The sequence below is a fragment of the Antechinus flavipes genome, chromosome X (assembly GCF_016432865.1).
Source record: "Antechinus flavipes isolate AdamAnt ecotype Samford, QLD, Australia chromosome X, AdamAnt_v2, whole genome shotgun sequence".
Taxonomy (NCBI): Eukaryota; Metazoa; Chordata; class Mammalia; order Dasyuromorphia; family Dasyuridae; genus Antechinus; species Antechinus flavipes.
In genome coordinates, this window is record NC_067404.1 from 32,061,629 (window position 1) to 32,081,949 (window position 20,321).

At 43.9% G+C, this 20,321-nt stretch overlaps 1 protein-coding gene across 2 annotated transcripts in view; it reads right to left on the bottom strand.

Moving 5' to 3' along the window:
• MID2 (midline 2) overlaps positions 1-19,421 on the bottom strand; it is a 98,743-nt gene extending 79,322 nt beyond the window's left edge. The window contains exons 1-2 of one of the 2 annotated variants that reach the window (XM_051967793.1): positions 18,982-19,421; positions 2,274-2,989 (exon numbers count right to left, since the gene is read on the bottom strand). In XM_051967793.1, the coding sequence (XP_051823753.1) occupies positions 2,274-2,972 (699 nt within the window). In that variant the 5' untranslated portion in view covers positions 2,973-2,989; positions 18,982-19,421. The remainder of the gene's footprint in view (positions 1-2,273; positions 2,990-18,981) is intronic. The other variant, XM_051967794.1, reaches the window with a different exon arrangement.
• Between the last annotated feature and the right edge of the window lie 900 nt (positions 19,422-20,321).

A 20,321-nucleotide genomic window follows, 5' to 3' on the forward strand; every position in this document is an offset into this window, starting at 1 on the left:
TGTATATTCAATAGCTTCTGCTGGGAATCCACATAAGTATATACAATATCTGAGCAGACTCCTACCTATAAAAGGGGGTTTCATTCTATATATGTTAGACTCAGCTAATGTATGTGCTGGTTTTGCTGAGCTCTTTTTCCCCTCCTAAAAAAAATTCATTATTATCAGGATTGGCTCACAGAAGAAGGGATGGAGAAAGCATATATTTGTAAGTGAAGGTGAAATAAATAAAAGGTAACAAAAAAGAAAATGATAAAATAAAGAAATAAAAGAGTAGGATTCCTTAGAACAGACTGAGATCAAGTTCTGGCCTGCCAGGAAAAGAAATGGGAGAGAGCCTTTATTTCCTCCTTCTCTCTCCCTTCCTCTCCTTTCCTAGATTTCCCACTTCATCAAGCTTATTATTCAAGCCGGATTACAATCCGGCCATTTTGAGTGACCGACACTCTCACTTTCCAAACAAACCATACACCAACACATTTTCCAGAGTCTTCTGGGGGCATTTATATACACACATTGAGAGGGATCATCATCACCTCTGAAATTCAACTACCAACCTGATACCGGGCAACCCGGGGGGAAGGTAACAGGGCTTCCAAAACCACTTAGCCCGGCAGTGAGAATACCATCACGCAGGACCGGTGAACACTGACAAAAACATGTCTGAGAGTGGGACTCGCAGGCAGACCTGTGGCCTCCGTTATCATTACCCACAGTGATAATAATTACAGTTCGGTCAGGCCCTTAGAGCCCCCTCCTGCCTCTCTGATTGATCAGTGAGATCTCATGGCTCTAGAAGTGGCTTTTTCATATCCACCAACAAATAGCTGTACACACCCAGAGCTGCCCTGCCAACTCTCCACCTCTAACATAAACTTAGGTACATAAAGGCAGACACACAGGCATATACATACCTCCAAAAAGTGGACTGGCAGAGGGGTGAGGGACTCATGGGACAGAGCGAGAGATGAATTTTTGGATGTGGCCAATGTGGAGATAAAGTTGCTATAGCATGGTGGATAGAGCTAGCTTTGGAGGCAGGAAGCCATGAGTTCAAGTCTTCCCTTGGACATGTAATAGCTGTGTGACAAGCTAGACAAGTCATTTCATTCCTTAATACCCTAGGCCCTAAGATTCTGCTAGCAAGTAGAGGCTGTTCTATAATAATGGAGGGACTTTCTCCATATGGGAGTTCCCTGTATCAATGAGGACCATAGGTCCAGCCCCTATCTCCATCCCTATGCTTATTTCTTGCAAAGGAGAATTGTTTTTAGTGGTGGAGGGAAGAGAGTGAGACTCAGGAAGAAGAGGAGGAATCGCAATAGAGAGACTGAAAAAAAAGAAGGTCATTGTAGCATTTGGGGGAAATGTACAGAAGAGAACAGAAAGAAGATATAGATAAGTAGGACGGCTTTGAAACTAACATGGTGAATTTTTTATGTTGTTTTGAAAATGCAAACTATGCATTAGAGATTTATAGCTCCAAATAAAATCTTCTCTGTTCTATGAATAAGAAAATGTTTGTGTTTCATGGCATTTGTCAAGCAAAAAGCAACAAAAAAAGCCAACAAACGAGCTAAGAGATGGGTGAGAAACATTTGTATCATGCAATGTTTCCTAATACCTGGGAAGGGACTAGGCAGCAATGGATATAACTTGGGACTTGGAAGCCAGAAACAACTGAGTTGGAATCCAGCTTCAAACATTTATTAGTTGTGTGACTCTGGGCAAGTCATTTAATCTCTATGTGCTGCACTTTCCTCATCTGTAAAATGAGGATAAGAAAAAGCACTTACCTCCCAGAGTTATTGGGAGTTATTAACATATGTAAGGTGCTTTGTATATCTTAAAGCACTCCATAAATGCTAGCTATTATTATTAGCTGTATTTGACACAGTTTTTAGGATCATCGGTCCAAGGGGAAGAGGCCTTCAAGGTTATGTAGTATATCTCACTCCTTTTAAAACAGAAGAAAGGAGAGGATAGGTGAATTACCCAGGGTCACACCGCTATTAAATGGAAAAGGCAGGACCTGAAACCAAGTCCTTTGATGTCAAATCCAGCAAGATTCTGTATGAGTGGACAAATTATAGGAGCAGAGCTACGTCTTCAAAATGGGTGTTCCCCTCGAGTGGGAAACGGAAAAAACTGCCTGGCCATGTGAGAAAAGGCACCCATGCCCACAAAAACTCCAGGAAACCCAAGGAAAAACTCAACATATGGTAGCCTTGAGCAGGGAGAGCAGATTGTCAGAACATTTCCAGATCTCTTACCTTGAGTTTCTCAAATCGGTCACTAAGAGATGCCACTTGATGGTCTCTGTGGCGCCCCACTAGTTTGCATAAGGCACAGATCAGTTGGTCATCAGCCACACAGTACATATTCACTTTCTCATTCTCATGCTCCAGGCACATGAGCCCTCGAAGGTGCGTGTCTGGCACCGGCTCCACTAATCGGTGGCTGGTGAAGGGCTTCTTGTTTGGGTGCGTGGCTCGGAGGCAGCGGTCACAGTAAGACACCTCACAGGTTATGCAGGTCTTGACTGCATCACGCGGTGGGGCCTGTTCACAGAACTGGCATGCAATTCGCTCGCTAGACATGGTGGGGCTAGGCCTATAAGTCCGCTCCCGGCAGCTCTCGCCTGGGGAATTGGGCCCGCTCAGAGAAGCCTTCTGGAATCGGTCAATAATGTTCTGTAGGGTCACATTCCTCTTGAGGCCATCTAGGCCACGATGAGTCAAGGAGATGACATATCGGCAAGTAGGACACTGGAAGGCGGCAATGGGCTCAACCGATTCCCCGGAACTACAGTTGGACACAAGAATCCGATGAGCACAGCTGAAGCAGAGGCTATGGGCGCATGGAAGCAGGAGGGGGTCTTCAAACAACTCGAGGCAGATTGGGCAGGTCAATTCTGACTCCAATGTTTCCATCTTTAATGAAAATAATCTTGTTGGTCCATTAAGAACCATGGAGGCTGGTCATTCACCTGTAATACAAAGGAGAGCTTAGTAAGAATTCCCTAAGCAAATACTCTTCTAGTATCATTATCTGAAGCTAAGACCTTTTTGGTTTTGAATGAAGACTCATGCTCAAAGATAGGAAGCATTCAGGTAAGCTGAAATGCCTCATTACTTGAGAGTTAAACAGAAAAGCTTTGATAGCCCCCACTTCTTTAATTTTAACAGTCTTTTTCTAAAATGCATAAATCTACTTGACTTTCAGCTGCTGTGAGAGAAGGTTATGGGAGAAGGAATAGGAAAAGGGATGACTGAGCTGAATAAGAAATAGGAAATTGTGAAGATGATTTAGAGGGCTTTTGACTTGTGAAAAAGGCTTGAAACTGTTTAGGTAGGAGAAATCGAGGGAAATGGGAAGGAGAACAATTTCATCTCTAGCTTGTGTGACAGAAAACTGAAGGAGAAGGAACAGGATCGAGTAATAAAGACACGAAGAGGAAGCCTGAAGGGGAAGGGAAAGGTAGTTTGTTAGCAAGGCAAGTAAAAAAAGGTAATGGGACAAAGAAGTGGGTAAAGTAAATTGGCAACAAGGATTAAGGAGCAGGGATCGACAAAATAGAGAGAAAAGAAGAGGAGGTAGAGTTCAGGCTGTAAAGTTTTAGAAACTAATGAAAAGATCTTGGACGCTGCTCTCGAGTTACTAAAAGACAACGATAGATGATAAAGGTCTTATTTAGGTGCTTAGGAGTGAAATAAAAACACAAGAATTCAAAAAACTAGGCACTGATCCCAATCTGTATAGTGTCCGATATTTGTTTTTCCTTTCACATTCAAATGATTTCACAAAATCAATGATGATTAAATATTCCTTTAAAAATAATGGAATCCGTCCCATTTCTAAAATATATACTTGACCCAAGTTTAAAGAATTCGAGCCATTCTCCAACTGATAAATGGTCAAAGGATAGGAACAGACAATTTTCAGATGAAGAAATTGAAACTATTTGTAACCATATGAAAAGATGCTCCAAGTCATTATTAATCAGAGAAATGCAAATTAAGACAACTCTGAGATACCACTACACACCTGTCAGATTGGCTAGGATGACAAGAAAAGGTAATAGCGAATGTTGGAGGAGAAATGGGAAAACTGGGACACTGATACATTGTTGGTGGAACTGTGAACAGATCCAACCATTCTGGAGACTGTGTATACTCTTTGATCCAGCAGTGTTACTACTGGACTTGTATCCCAAAGAGATCTTAAATGAGGGAAAAGGACCCAATGTGCAAAATGTTTGTGGCAGCTCTTTTTGTAGTGGCAAGAAACTGGAAACTGAGTGGATACCATCAATTGGGGAATGGCTCAATAAGTTATGGTATATAAATGCTATGGAATATTATTGTTCTGTAAGAAATGACAAGGAGGATGAATTTAGAGAGGCTTGGAGAGACTTACATGAACTGATGCTGAGTGAAATGAGCAGAACCGGAAGATCATTATATATGGCATTATCAAGATTATATGATGATCAATTCTGATCAACATGACTCTTCAACAATGAGGTGATTCAGAGCAGTTCATCTTGTGATGAAGAAAGCCATCTGTATCCAGAGAGAGGACAGTGGGAACTAAAGCTGGACCACAACATAGTATTTTCACTCTCTTTGTTGTTGTTTGCTTGCGTTTTGTTTTCTTTCTTATTCTTTTTTCTTTTTGATCTGATTTTTCTTGTGCAGCATGATATTTTGGAAACATATAGAGAGGAATTACACATGTTTAACATATATTGGATCACTTGCAGACTGGGAGTGAAAGATGGAAAAAAATTAGGACAGGGTTTTGTAGGGGTAAATGTCAAAAATTATCCATGTACATATTTTGAAAATAAAAAGCTATAACTTTTTATTAAAGCATTGCATTAACCCTTGCAAAACCTTCTGTTCCAAATTTCCCCCTGCTTCTCCCCACTCTCTCCCCTAGCTGGCAGGTAGTCCAATATATGTGAAACATGGCAAAATATATGTTAAATCCAATATATGCATGCATATTTATACATTTATCTTGTTGCACAAGAAAAATCAGATCGAGAGGGAAGAAAAAACTGGGAAAGAAAACAAAATGCAAGCAAACAACAACAGAAAGTGAGAATGCTATATTGTGTTCCACACTCTGTTCCCATGGTTCTCTCTCTGGCTGTATATGGCTCTCGTCATCACTGCATAAGTGGAACTGATTTGAATCACCTCATTGTTGAAGAGAACCACGTCCATGAGAACTGATCATCATATAATCTTGTTGTTGCCATGAATAATGATCTCCTGGTTCTGCTCATTTCACTTAGCATCAGTTCACGTAAGTCCCTCCAGGCCTCTCTGAAATCAGCCTGTTGGTCATTTCTTATAGAACAATAATACTCCATAACATTCATAGTGAGAGCTATCATTAAGAAAACAATAATGGAATCAGGGTTTTGGGGAGGAGGGGGGAGGGCTAGAAGTAGAAGACAAGAACTTGAAGAGGGTGGAGGATGGTAGAATCCTAGACAGAGGAGGAAAGTGATGGAATTCTGCTTCAGAAGGGAGGAACAACAGGGAGACACGTTGGCTGGAAAGTGAAGACTATTGTGAAATCAATCTAGGAAGAGAGGTCCAAGTCAGACAGTGAAGCTTGTATTTTGTCTCTGACTTAATGGTTAGCTAAATGAAGCTCCTAATCGGAAGTGACATGATCACACCTAGGTTTCTGGAACAGCAATTTGGCAATGGACTCGATGTGGTGTGGACTCTGGGTTGGAGGCAGTGAGACCAATTAGGAGGCTACTGCAATGACCCAGGCCATTGGACTCAAGAATAATGGTGGTTTTCACTCAACAGAAATAGGGACATTAACAAAGGCTGATTTAAGTGGAAATAGAATTTTCATAAGAGATCTGTTGAGATGCCTCTGCGATTACACAAGTGGAAATGGCCAACAGCCTGGAGCTCAGAAGACATGAGGGGCAGGCAAACAGAAAGTGTCCTCTGTCTCAAAATGAAAATTGAACTGATAAAGTCAGTGAGAGAAAAGAAAGTGAGCCAGACAGAAATTTTGTACACAAGGCAGGACAAAAATGATTCTCGAGCAAAGGAGACTGGGTTGGGGCAGGAAGAGAACCAAGAGACACCGGTGTTACCTGGAGGAGAAGGTGGTCAACAATGCCAAATGCTTACATGGCAGAAAACTAAGGTCCAGGGACTCTGAGTTTCTCCCTCAAGGGGTCCTAGATCAAAAACCAGAAATCGCTTCCAAGGCATCTAGCCCAATCCTCTCCTTTAACAGAAGAGGAAACTGAGGTCTAAGGAGATGCAAAAGCTGGCTCAAGGTTACACAGGCACTAAGTATCAAAGGGGAAATTTGAAAAGCGGGTCATCTAACTGGTCTGACCCAGCCTTTTCTACCGCACTGACATAGTGTGCTCCTGTCAGGGTCAAATTTAGACCATGAGATTTTGTGCCTAATGGGATTTGGGGGTTACAGAGGTGGTCTCTTCCCCTGTGAAGGAATTCTTCCTTCTCTGATGCTACATTGTGACCTGGTGGTAACTTCGGAGGCCCCACCAGCAGGGTGGAAATGGAAACACTGGGATAGTCTACCAAAAGTGGAAAAGCTTTGAGCTAGAGCCCGTGACAGACTGTGTCTGCTTTCTGAGGACCAGCCCAGCTAAGTACAGAGAGGCTTGTCACCAGCTGGCTGCCTACCAGGTGATGAATTCCTTAACTGGGCAAGCCACAGAGTGAAGAAAAATATTCAAGGGCCCTCAGTCTTGTGTGGTCCCCTTCTGATTCCGTGGCGAGGGCGGGAGTATGCTGAAGTTCTCGAGTCGATCAACAGTAACCTAACTGTTGGTGCTCTGACTGTGAAATCTTTGTTCGACGATCAGTGAGTCAACATACTATCGGAGGAACTGAGTCATGTCAATATTGACATTCGCACTTTAAATGAAGCCAGAAGATGAAAGATAGTTACAGCTAAATGGAAGGTGGCACAGTACAGCGGAAAGGGGGCTGGATTTGGAGAGACAAGAAGCATGTTTGAATCCCAGCTCTGTTCTACTAGACCTTGAACGAACTGAACTCTCTGAACCTCTCTCTATCCCAGTTTTATGATCGATCAAATTAGGGGTTTGGAGCAGCTCTCCTGTAAGGATCTTCCCAAGGATGGAGTCCATCAGTCTTTGACCTATGGAAGGATGGCTTATAGGTTTTTATGCAAATAAAGGTATTAACAGAAATGGTCGCATTGTATGACGAAAGGACAACAAGAAGTTTCATGGGACGTTGGGTCATCTTGCTCTAGCATTCGTGACGAGCAATCGTGTGGCCATCACATAAAGATGGCAGCGTCCTGAGGGTGACCTCCACCCACAGCACCAGTGAGTATAAAGAAGTTCACAACTGAGAAGGTTCACCAAGAAGAAGAAGATGAGAGAAGAAACCCTCCTCAAGGGCATTTTTGTAGGAAAAAGTAGCCAAAACCCAATTCACTGACCTATCCTTTAGAGTGCTCCAACAATCCATACTCACTGCCCCCCAACTCTCTTGGCTACCATAATTTGGCACACCCAGACTTTGAAGTGAACTTTCAGTTTTTTGGGGGGAGGGTTTTGGTCCCTATTCAGGGACAAATGGAGGCTTCATCACTCCAGGGCACACCCATGGATTCTAGATTCCTTCCTCTGTTCCAATAGTAGATTGAGGTCCATGAATCAGACCACCCATCCAAGTCCCAAGAAAGAAAAGAGATAGTAGTGCAGATATGGGGCCTGGAAAACAAGAAAGTAGGGGGGATGAGAAAGAGAAGGAGGAGGACTTAAGAGCAGAAATATGGGAGGGAAAGGGAGGGGAGGGAAAGGGAGGGGAGGAGAGGGGAGGGGAGGAGGAAGAGAAGGAGAAGGAGAAAGAGAGAGAGAAAGAAGAGAAGGAGGAAGAAGAGGAGAAGGAGAAAGAGAGAGAAGGAGGAGGATGAGGAAGAGGGAAGGGAGAGATCAGAAAGTGACCACAGATTAAAAGTAGTAAAAACAGCACAAGAGGAAAATGAGTAGCCAGTTGAAGAAAGTACAGAAAGATAGTTAAAAGACTTGAGTACATAGCATTCTTGGAGTACCTCTTTTAGTAGTGTCCTGATGAACCAGCCCTCAGGGGCCAGTCTAGTGACAAGGCTCTTGGTATGGTTTGGTAGAGTGATGGACTTTTAAACAGAAATCCTGAATTCAAATCCTACCACAGACACTTATTAGCTGTGTGATCCTGGGTAAGATAAACTCTCTGAGCTTCCGTTTCCTATAAAATGAAAATGGACTTGATAATCTTTTAATAGTCATTTCCAACTCTAAAACTATAATCCCATGAAGAAGAAAACCAGAGGAAAAAATGAGAAAACTCCTTCTATCAGAGTCTGGTATCTAAGACATATAGGAAATTTACTCAAAGGAAAACAAAGATCTATGCTCTAACACAGGGCTTCTTAAACTTTTTCCAGTCACGAACTCTTTTCACCTGAGAAATTTTTATGTGACCCCAGATATAGAGGTATATAAAGTAGATTTGAAAATAAAACATTTACTGATAATAAATCATAATTTTGCAACCCCGCATTCAGTTACGAGATGACCCATGGTTTAAGAAGCTGGGATTTAACCCCCAAAATGGTCAAAGAATAAGAAGTCCTTTCCCAATGAAGAAATATCAATTCAAATAATATGAAAAACGCTCCAAGAGAAATACAAATCAAAACAGCCAAGGTTCTATCACTCCCCCAACAGATTGGCCACGATGACAAGGGAGGAAAATGGCCATTGCTGGAGGGGCTGTGAGAGGGCAGGCACAAGAATACACTTGTTAGTGGAGCCTGGGAGGCCCTGATCTCTCTTCTTTTTCGGATCAAAGGGAACATGGTTTCAGTGATTATTTTACACAATTTTTACAGAGTTCACTCACGTCATTTTCAGTGATTATTTTACACAATTTTTTACAGAGTTCACTCGTGTCGAAGCTAAGAACTGCTCCTTGCCATTTGGGAAAGCGATTTGGAATTCTACTCCCAAAGTCATTAAACTGGTCCACTGCTAGGCACGTGACCAAAGGAGGTCAAAGACACAGAGAAAAGTCCCACAAGTACAAAAAAAATTATATAACACCACTTTTTGTTGTAACAAGGAACTGAAAACAAACAAAGGGGGTGGCCTGAATGAGGAATGGCAGAACCATAGATGCAGGAATATAATGGGATATCATTTCATGAAAAGAAAAGAACACGATGGATTCAGAGAAGATGTATATGAACTGAAACAAAATGAAATGAGCAGAATAAAAGGACAATTTACTCAGTGACCAAAATAACGTAAAAGAAAACAACTGAAAGAGTGCAGGAAACACTGATCAAAGCCGTGGCCAATTATACTTCAGAAAAATGATAGAACTCGTCTCCCATTCTTTCTTGGTAGAAAGGTGATAAACCAGAGGCACAGAGCTAGATGTACATTTTCAGTCATAGCTAACACATTCGTTTTATTGTCATTGAATGTATTTGGTGCAAAAGGAGGATTTCTACTGGACGTGGAGATGGGCAGTAAATGTGGGTTTGGGAGTAGTTACAGAGATTCAAAGAGAAGAATGTTTTCACATGTAACTGAGGGGAGATATAATACTAAATTTTAAAAAGGAAAGAGTGTTAATGAAATAAAAAATATACAAAGAGAAAGTTCATAATGTTGTTTGTTGATATTTGCTAGTTCAAAATGAAAAAAAGAAAAACACGAAGCTAAGGAACAAAACACATAACAGGAAAAATCAAGAAACTAAGTAGACAGAGTATTAATATTTCAAGGGAAAAATTCTCAGTCTCTCATTAATAAATCAATATTATAGTTGAAAGGGGGAAAAAGGAATGTATGGGCCAGGAAGAAGAGACTATGGGAGGGGGAGGTTGGAACATAATGAGTGCTCATCACTCAAGAAATGGACAAGAAGCTTTCAGTTTCTCTCCCTTGCCACTGGGTAGAATGGGGTAGGGTAACAACAATCCACACTGGGGAGTGGGGGGGGGGGCAGAATACAGTGGAAATTGTATGGCCAGCAGAGGAGGAAGAGCAGCTTGCAGTCCGCCCCTGAGAGGTCAGAGTTCTGTAATGGATCCTACTTCAGGAGGGTGGGAGTTGGACCCAATCAGCTTATATAACATAAAACTCAGTGGCAAATCTCACTGGGGATGGAGGGAGAGGAAGTAATTAGGTATCTGGGGAGTCACGACTCCGGGGAGGACAGGGTTTCAGAGGTTCAAAGGGAGGAAGGTGTAACATCAAAAAGGCTAAGTGATGAGGGAAATGTTTTTTTAGAACTTCCCCTCCCTCTAAAGATTAGCCTCATGGAACATTTGCCACAGTATCCTAGTTCCATTAAGAATGAGCATTCCTAGCAACTAACCTATCATAAAATAAAGTTGAGTAGGGTTTCTTTCCCATCTGTGGATAGATTTCAGGAGGTCCAGGAATTTTGGATGGGGGGGGGTGGAATTATATCTTTATTTTCTAATTAAAATTTAGCATCCTCTTTAGTTCCTTAAAAATGTTATTCTGAAAAGGGATATACTGAATTTACCAGAATCTCAAAGGGACTCTCGACACAAAGAAAAGTTGAGAACTCCTAGAGTAGAGAATTCTAGAAGGAATGAAGGATAAGAAAGGGGGCAAGAGGAAGATACAACTTCTTGGAAAAGAGCATTATAAATTAATACCACTAACATAGGAAAATGGAAGTGGTGGGAAGATACCATATTCTTATCTGAGCTGGGGAAAAGAAAGATAAAACAAGAGCAAGGGAGAGCAAAGATAAAAGGAAACCCAAAAAGTTTGGGATTAGATTTAAAAACGGGGGGATGGAGGTGGGGGTGGAGACTGGATTTAGATCTGCAGTAGCAGAACATAAAATTTATAGTATGTGTATATATATATATATATATATATATATATATATATATATATATATATATATATATATATATATATACACACACACACATTTAAGTGATATAGTGTAAAGAATGGAGAGTTGGACTAGGAGTAAGGAAGAGCTGCTGAGCTCAAGTGTGGTTTCTGACACATTCTGGCTGTGTCACAGCCAGTGTTCTAGACAACTCTATCTGCATTGGTAGAGGAAGTCTCTTCACTGAGGAGTTTCCTATGCCAATGAAATCAGAGTTCTGATGACATCGCATATATAATATATAAACACATATAATAGTTGATGAAAGAAAATACAAATTGAACAATTACAGCCATTAAAATCCACAATAAAAAGAAAATGAACCTCAAAAGAAGAAAATAAAAGCCAACAATTTGCTGTATAGAAGGAACTCATTTTAAACATACAGAATGAAATTAAGGGGATGCAAAAGCATCTATTGTGACTCAGGCAACTCTAAGAAAGCAAGAATTAGCATCATCATCTTAGATAAAGAATCTAAAAATTAATAAAGTCAAAAGAAAAAATAACAAAACCACATTACATGTTTAAAGGCACCAAACAGTGAGAAATTTGCTGTTTTCAATGCATAGGCACCAAATGAAATAGCAGCTATGTTCTCAAAAGAAAAAGCTAGGTGGCAAAAGGCCAAAAACATTTTGATAGTAACAAAATAATAATCGGATATTTTAGTGTTCCTCTTAGAGTTGGATAAATCCAACCGAAAAAAAGGACAATAGAAGGATGTATAAACTAGACTTGACTGTTCTATGGTGCTTTCTGCAAGGAATATTAAAAGAATATTCATATTTTTCAGCACACTCCAGTACCTTTACAGAAAGTCATCATGTGCTAGGACATAAAAGAACCATAAACATATGTCAAGAGGAAGAAATAATAAAAAAAAAATACTTTATAGTTTGTGAGACAATAAAATGTATAGTAAATAAAGGAAATAAAAGGAAAAAATAGACCTAAATGGAGACAAAGTAATGCCATCCTGAATGATGACTGAGCTGAAGAAACAATAGCTAATTATGTCAACAACAATGCTAAAAAAAATGTAACTAGGAACCAAAACTTTTAGGACACAGTTAAAAAGCAGTATATTGAGGGAAATTTCTCTTTAAAAATTTATGTTAGCAAAATGGCAAACAGATCCCTGAAATGATAATGAAACTTAAAAGATTAGAAAATAAGTTAACAGCCTTTAAACATGCACAAAGGAAATCTTTAAAATTAGAGAACAGAGAAACTGAAAAATAGAGACCATAGAACTGAGTAAAACCAAGAGCTGACTTTGCTGAAAACAAACAAAACCGATTAACATTAGCCAACCTGATCAAGTGAAAGAGAGGAAAATCCAATTACCAAACCAAAAAAAAAAAAACTGAAAAGATGAACTCACATTTAAACAGAAAGGAAATAAAACCCATTATCAAAAATTACAACAGACAATGAGATGTCAGCAAAACTGGGGATTCAAAGGAAATTGATTAAAATCTCCAAAAATGTAAAATACCCAGACGAACAAAACAAGAAACAGAGATCTTGAACAACCCAATCTTGGAAAAAGAAATTGAGCAAGCCACAAATGAATTGCCAAAGAAAACAACTCCCAGTCCAGATGGATTAACAAATGAATTCTAACAAGCACTGGAAAAGCAACTAATATCCACGTTCCCAAAATGACTCAAAAACAAAAAAGCACTCCGGCAAACTTCTTTTATGAGACAAATATAGTTCCAATGCCCAAATTAAGGTGAGACAAAGCAAAGAAAGAGACCAAACAGACAAATCTCACGAAAGAATGATGATGCAACAGTTTTAAATAAAATCCTCCCAAGGAGACCACAGAATTGAATCCAAAAAAGAATTCACTGTGACCAACTTGGATTTATACCAGGGATGAAAGAATGGTTTGCCATTAGGAAAACAACTAACATAATTAACTCTATAAAACGAAATGTATATGATTATTTTGATAGAAGCAGTAAAAAGCCTTAGACAAAATTCGAGGCTTACGGTAAAAATCTTAAAAAAGCAGAGACATGGAGAGGCAGCCTGGGAGAGGGTTCAGAGAGCTAGCCTTGGGGACAGAAAAATGGGGTGTGAGGCTTGGCTCTGGCACATACTGATTGTGGAACCCTGGGCAACTTACTTAAAAGCCTCTCAGTTCTTCCCTAAGAGCATGAGTTAGTTTCTGGTGAGTTGCCCATATGAACTGGCTGAGGGAGATTCCACACCAGAAAGTTCCCTACATTTATGAAATTGGTTCAAAACCAATCCCAAAAGGGGAAAAGGAGCATAAGTATAGAAGAGGCCATATTTAAATACCATCAAAAACACAAATTTAAAATCAAGAGTGAGTTAGTCATGCTTATGCATTTATGAAGCATTTGCTATGTGCCAGGCACTGTATTAAGCACTGGGAATACAAAGAATGGCAAAAACAAAATGCCTGCCCTTAAGAAGCTCAATTCTAATAGGGGAGATAACGTGAAAATAGGAGAGGGAAGGAAGAGGAGGGGAGAGGGAGAAGGAGAGGAAAAGGGAAAGGAAAAGGGAGAGGAAAAGGGAGAGGGAAAGGGCGAGGGATAAAGAGAGGAAGAGGGAGAGAGAAAGGGGGAGGGAGAGGGAGAGGGAGAAGGAGAAGGCTATTTGAAAGGAGAAGGTATGGAGGATGAGAAAAGCTTCCCGTGCAGAAGGTGGGTTTTGAAATGAATCTTGAAGAAAAAGAAACTAGAAAGAAAGAAAAAGAAACTTCCTCACAGAGGTGAGGAGATAGAGTATTCTGGGCATGGAATGTCAGGTGTGAGGAACAGCCAGGAGGCCAGCATGGCATGATTATAGAAAACATGGAAGGAAGTAAAAGTGTAAGAATATTGGAAATGTAAAAGTGGCCAGGTTATAAAAAGGCATTGAATATCAAACAGGGGAGTTCATATTGATATTAGTATAATGGAGAACTACTAGAAGCTTTCCCAGAACAAACATAAAATAAAAATACTACTTTCTCCCACTATCACATAACATAGTTCTAGAAATACTAACTTATAGCAACAAAACAAGAGACAAAAATCAAAGATATAAACAATGGCAAATGAGAGACAAAATTATACCCATTTGTAGACAACATATTGATATGCTTAGAAAACCCCAAAGAACCAGCAAAGAAAATAAATGAGATAAATAATATCAACTAGAGGCAACAAAAGGCAATTTAAAGGGAGACTATCAAACAATTGGGGGGAAAAAATCACAAATTATATTACAAACGAAAAAGGCAATTTAAAGGCTTTTAACATTAACCTTCTCATATGCCTATTTACTGGATCTTTACCAAATCTTTACAAGAATGTTCTCATATCCCTGATCAAAATATGAGAAAATATAAGAGCATTAATATAACAATTAGAAGGTACACAGAAGAAAAAAAAGAAGTGGAGTAGGGAATACACATGGAAATTGTCACTAGTATATTAAAATTTTAATTTTTTTCAAATCAAATTATATTGACTATGATAATGGAGAGACAGAGAAAGAGGCAGAGGCAGAGAGACAGAGAAAGGGAAAGAGACAGTGAGACAGAGAGGGGGAGAGGTAGAGAGTAGGGATTGACAAAGAGGGAGAAAAAAAGAAACAAACAGTGAGATGGAGAAAGGGGGGAGAGGCAGAGAGAAGGGAGAGACACAGAGAGACGGAGAGACAGACACTGAGACAGAGAGGAGGGGAAGAGGCAGAGAAACAGAGACAGTAAGAGGGAGAGAGGCAGAAAGAAGGGAGAGAGGTGCACAGAGAGAAAAAGACAGAGACAAGAGACAGTGAGACAGAAGGGGAGAAGAGGCAGATAAAGGTAAAGAGACAGAGGAGGGGAGAAGGAAAGAAAAAGAGACATAAAGAGGAGGGAGAGACAGAGAGGGGGAGAGGCAGAGAGAGAGGGAAAGAGGGAGGAGAAGGGGGAGGGGGAGAGGCAGAGAGAGAGGGAAAGAGGGAGGAGAAGGGGGAGGGGGAGAAGGGATAAGGGAGGTAGCTGCTACTAAATTGCTATAGAAGAAAGAACTTGGATTAAAAGCTACAGATTGCCCATTTCAGGAAGTTAAGAGGAAAAAGTACTGCTCCCTTAAAAAGAGCAACAGTAGCAGCCACCGTTTACTGAACAATTTCAAAACCAAGAAGAGCTGGCATTATTTGCAAAGAAGTGCTAGAAGGTTTTCCAGTATAAACACATCAAACAAGGCTGCCCCCCAGTTAAAAATTACTGAGCTAGATCACTCTCTACCCAATGATCAAGGATGAAACTCATCACTGCCTTTAAAAGATGCAATGTAACAACTATCAGGGCCATTTGGATGACTGATGAGCCAACCCATGGAACCAAAATTTCACTTGGCAAAAAATAAACAGCTTTGAACTCTACTGAACCATGATGTATCCTGAAAACATGTTGCAACCCATATCTAGATTGGGTGGAGTCCCTAGGCATCCAGGGCACTTAGGTCTTTGGCAAATACTCCCTTTCCCATTAAGGAAGATGGTAGCGACTTAGACTTGACAGCACCTCTTTGACCTACCCAGTGTATTGAATGACAGGTACAAATGTTCCAGGGAATACCAATAGTCTCTCCATATGGCAGAGGTGACTAAGAAATTGAAAGGAATGGTTCTTAAGGGCAAACCTTCATCTCAGCCTTGACCCTGGGGGGGGGGGGGGCTTCCACTCGAGTTCCCCTCAATGGAACTGAAGGGATAAGATATAACTGCATCCCGGCCATACCACAGACAGCCAGAGGGGTAAGGCTGGGGCACTTCTGGCGTCACCAATGGTACTCCCAAACAGAGGAGTCCAAACTGGACCATCGAGTCCAACCCCCTCATTTTTCTTCCCTGGCTTGATGGTTTTGATGTCAGCAGATTTCAAGGGAGGAGTGGACCTGCTCAGTACCCAGAGTGATTCTTTGATGCAATTAACAAACTCCACTGGCACTGCTTTAGGAACTGCAAGTCGGGACAAGCTGCTGCGTACTCGGAAGAAGGCTTCACTAAACCAATTTCATCTAAATCAATTTACACTGCTCATATTCATGAAGTAACTGAGTCACTCCGACTTAGTGTCAGGACTTTCCAGAGGTGGACTCGTGTGATGTGTCAGCCCAAGGCAAGACTTGTATGAGGAACCCAGCCAGAAGAGCAAGTACAAGGGACACTGAACTCTCCCATTTCCCCTGCCCATGCGCTCTCCTACCAGCGAATCTTCTGTGCTCCAAGCAGATAAGACAGACGCCCTTTCCCCCCACCAAAAGCCAAGACTAAAGCTGCAGACAAATCGGTTTGGAGCTCAATAAACGTTGTGACTCATTATAACTACATGCTAAAGATGCCTAAAGTGTGCGTGCCAAAAAACTACTTATGCCGCTTCCTAATACAAATGAGGTGGCTGCCCCCACATGGGTTAAAAATGGGCGAGGCTACATTTCCAAATGACTGACTCAGTTAAGCCACGATAGAGCACCTTAAAATCATTTAGGCTATGACTGAAACTGAACAGCATTCCCCAGAATGAATCCTAAAGTTCCCCAGTCCTGCCTTCCCCTGCTTCTGTTACCTTTAAGAAAACCAAGCTTCTCACACCAAGGAGGGGACGAATATATTTGGTGCCTGGAAGACCAATAATGGCGAGCAATGTTTTTTATCTTGCCAGTGTTCCGGCTTTAATCGTTATATAAGCAACTTTCTTTCCCTATGTACAGAACTGGCTCCAGACTGAGACTCCTAGGTCTAGAGGCTGGGAAGGACCTCAGAGGCCATGGAGTCTAACCTTCTCGGTTTACAGAGGGGGAAACCGAGGCCCAGGAAGATGATGTGACCTGCCCAGGGTGACCCATAGGGTCCTTGATCTCAAATGGGGAAGGACCTCAGAGGCCATGGAGTCCAGCCCCCTCATTTTACAGAGCGGAAAACCGAAACCCAAGGAAGGGAAGGAATTGGCTCAAGGTCAGACAGGCAATAAAGAACGAGAGGAAGGATTTGATCCCAGGTCCTCCATCTTGTAAAGGAATCGATACGAATTCTGGAATGGGAAGACTTGGATTTAAATCATATCTGTAATGCTTGAATGCAGGTTACTTGAGACCCTGAACAGGTCATTTCACTTCGGTTTCTTCATCTGTAAAATAAAAGAGTTGTACCAGGTGGCCTGTGAGGTTCCTTCCAACTAGAGACTGAGGAGCCCGAATAGAAAGTCAATTTTCTGTCCTCTGAACTAGACTGTGTCTTCAAGAATAAAGTTAAATTTCACAATATTTGAGGAGAAATTATCATCTCATTACATAAATGGTCCCCCCAGAAAGGGCAGGTCTCAACAACTGCCCCCAAGTCACAGAACAAAAATGGCATCCGAGCTGGGATGAAACCTCTTGTTTTCTTGGCTTTCAGACCTGAATGACAACCTGGAAAACAGACTCCAGGTAACAAATGGGAGGCATTCTACATCACCTTTTTCTAATAAACTAATTGGTCAGTCTGTGAGTCATTGAAGAGCCAATAACTGCTGTTCCCCCTTCGAAATTTGCTAAGGAACCGGGCAGCAGAGGCTTAGGGTGGGGGAGGGAAAGGAAGGTTGAGGGCTGAAATAAGCAGCTGCAGGAAAGACACTGCTCCCATCCCTGCCCCCAGCCTCGCAGCCCCCAGTAAGGGAATGAAAAACTAAGAGAACCCTCCCTGGGCCAGTTCCCCCCTCCTCCATATGGTGGAAAAGGTGGAAAAGGTGGAAAAGGTGGAAAAGGTGGAAAAGGTAGCCTTCCCAGTTTAGCTGGACAACCATTGGAATAAGACCCACAGAAGGCATGCATGCAAACATACATATAAGCATGCATACGTGCACATTTAAGCACACAGCTTTCATATAGATCTCTCCCCCTCAACATACACACACACACACACACACACACACACACACACACACACACACACACACACACCTTCCAGCTCCCCAATACACCCATCCACACAGAAATCAAGGAAAGCTACTCAGAGAAGGAGGAGAATGGGAGGGAAGGGATAAATGAGCTAGGTGGCGAGGGAAAAAAACTCCGGGTGAGTGGAAGAGCAAAAACTTCAGTCTCAGCCAGGGCCATCCGCGGGAATTAGGGAAGGGGGGGATGGAGCGGCCAGGCCCAAAGGGCCAGGCCCCGCCACTCCCGCCCCCTTCCACCCCGCCATCTTCAAGGTCCCCTTCCTGGCCAGCCTCAGAGCGCCCTCTTTCCCCGGGCCGTCCCCCCCCCCCATCCCGCCCCTCAGTGCGCCATCGCCGGACGCTGGGCTGGGCTGGACTGGGCTGGGCTGGGCAGGGCCGACACGGCCCGACAAGGTGAGGGGTAGGGGTAGCGATGAGGGTGAGGGGGGGGTATCGAGGAGAACTCGCCCAAGCAAGCCCCGAGGGGGCGTGCCCTCTGCCGGCCTCGTCGGCCGTTCTAAGGAATGGAAGCAGGAGCCGGGTACGAGCGGGCACGCTGGGCGCACACCGGCCTCCCTCCCTTCCTCCCCGCCGGCCGGCCCGGTGGCCGCCCCACGGCCAAAGCTCCCGCCGCCGCCGCCGCCCATCGGGGCGAAGTTGGGCAAGGGCGCCCCCGTCCCCAGGCGGGCCAGAGCGCCTTTCCAGCCGGCCGCCCACCCACGGGGCTCACCTGCAGCTGCTCCAACGCCTCTCTTTGCCTTCCCCCCTTTCCCCAGCCCCTGGGCGCCTCCGGATCGCTTCCTTCCCCGCCGGGAGCTAGAGCAGGAGCGGGAGCGCTCTGCCAGCCCAGGGCGAGCCAGGGCGCGGAGAGCAGCCCGGCGGCGCAGAGCCGCCGCAAAGCGCGGAGAGCAGCCCGGCCGCTGAGCAGCCTGCCCTGGGAAGGGGAGCAGTGGGGAGAGGGCAGCCCGGCCGCTGAGCAGCCTGCCCGGGGAAGGGGAGAGTCGGGGGGGAGCGGCGGACAGCCGCTGGGTGAGGCCCGGCCGGCCGGAGTGCTCCCCTACATACCAGCTGATTCCAGCAGCCTGGCCTCCTCCGTCCTGTCATCTTGGAAGAAGAGACCCACTGAGCCGGGTGGAGGGAGAGGGAGCGTGCGGGTGTCTGTGCGCGCGCACCGGCCCGGGGGAGGGCGGAGGAGAGCGTGCGTGCGCGCGCGCGCGCCTCTGCAGGCTCTGGAAAGAGACAGTCCTAGACAGCCTCGGCAGTAGGCGAAATGCGGAGGGAGGCAGAAATGTGTGCAAACTCCTTCCTGTTCCACCGTCTCCCCCCTCGCCACCCCCCGTAGTTCCCTCCTCCCGATGCCCCGCCGCCCCGCCCGTTCCCAGCACAAACAGACCAACCACAACAGCCGGCGACACTTGTTGTCGGCCCCAAGGAGGGCCAGCTCTCTCGGGCCACCCACGTCCACAGAGGAGCTGCTCTACGCAAACCACCCCGCAGCCAAACGGAGACCGCGGACTGCTCAGACAGGGGCAAAGAATGGCAGGAAACCCAACCCAAGCCCGTCGCTATCTTTTCACAAAGGGAGAATGGCACCGAGCGGACCGCTGGCCCGGGGCCGAGCTCTGGACCAGGAACGAAGCCACCCGGGGGAAATCGCTGTCTTCCCCCATGAACCAACAGAACTGTTACCATGGGTACAACTGGGCAGGTGTAGCTGGATATTCAGGTGTAACAGGTGTCCGAGCAAGCCCGATAATAGTGTCGAGATCCCTGGCTTAGAGGGCCTCTCCCCCACCCCCAGCTTCAAATACCACCCAGCACTACGGATGGAACTTTCTGCAAGTCTCTGGTCTCAGTTTCCTCATCTGGCAAATGAGGAAGAAAGTGGAAGTGGTTGAACTCGACGGCCTCTGAGGTCCCTATCTTTCTAACCCTCCATCTGGGAATAGCCGTTCCCCACCCACCACAGTTACTGGGGCCTTAAAATCGGGTGTCGGGCTCCTCACCTCAATTCCGGCTTCCTCCTCGAGGTCACGTCTGTTCTTTCCGAAGGCAGCATCTTTCAGTCACCCACAGCTCAAGGCCGCGGCTAAACGCTTGGTAAAAAGCATAGTAAAAACCCGAGAAACAGTACCACAAAATGTGCCAATCTACTCACGTGTAAACTCAGACTCTCAAGACAAAAGGGCAAAAAAATCTTCCCACTCTGGACTCTCCTCCCTCCTCAGTTTCCCGAGGACAGCCCGGCTCCTGGGGGCCTGACTTCACAGTCTTGGGACGCTCAAAGCTCTCTGGTCACGGTCGCATAGACAAAGTCCTCCATCTTGAATGAAAACTAACCCCCTCCCAGCTTTGCCATCTTCTCTACCACTCGCCTCCATGCCCTCAGCTCCACTGGCCTCCTG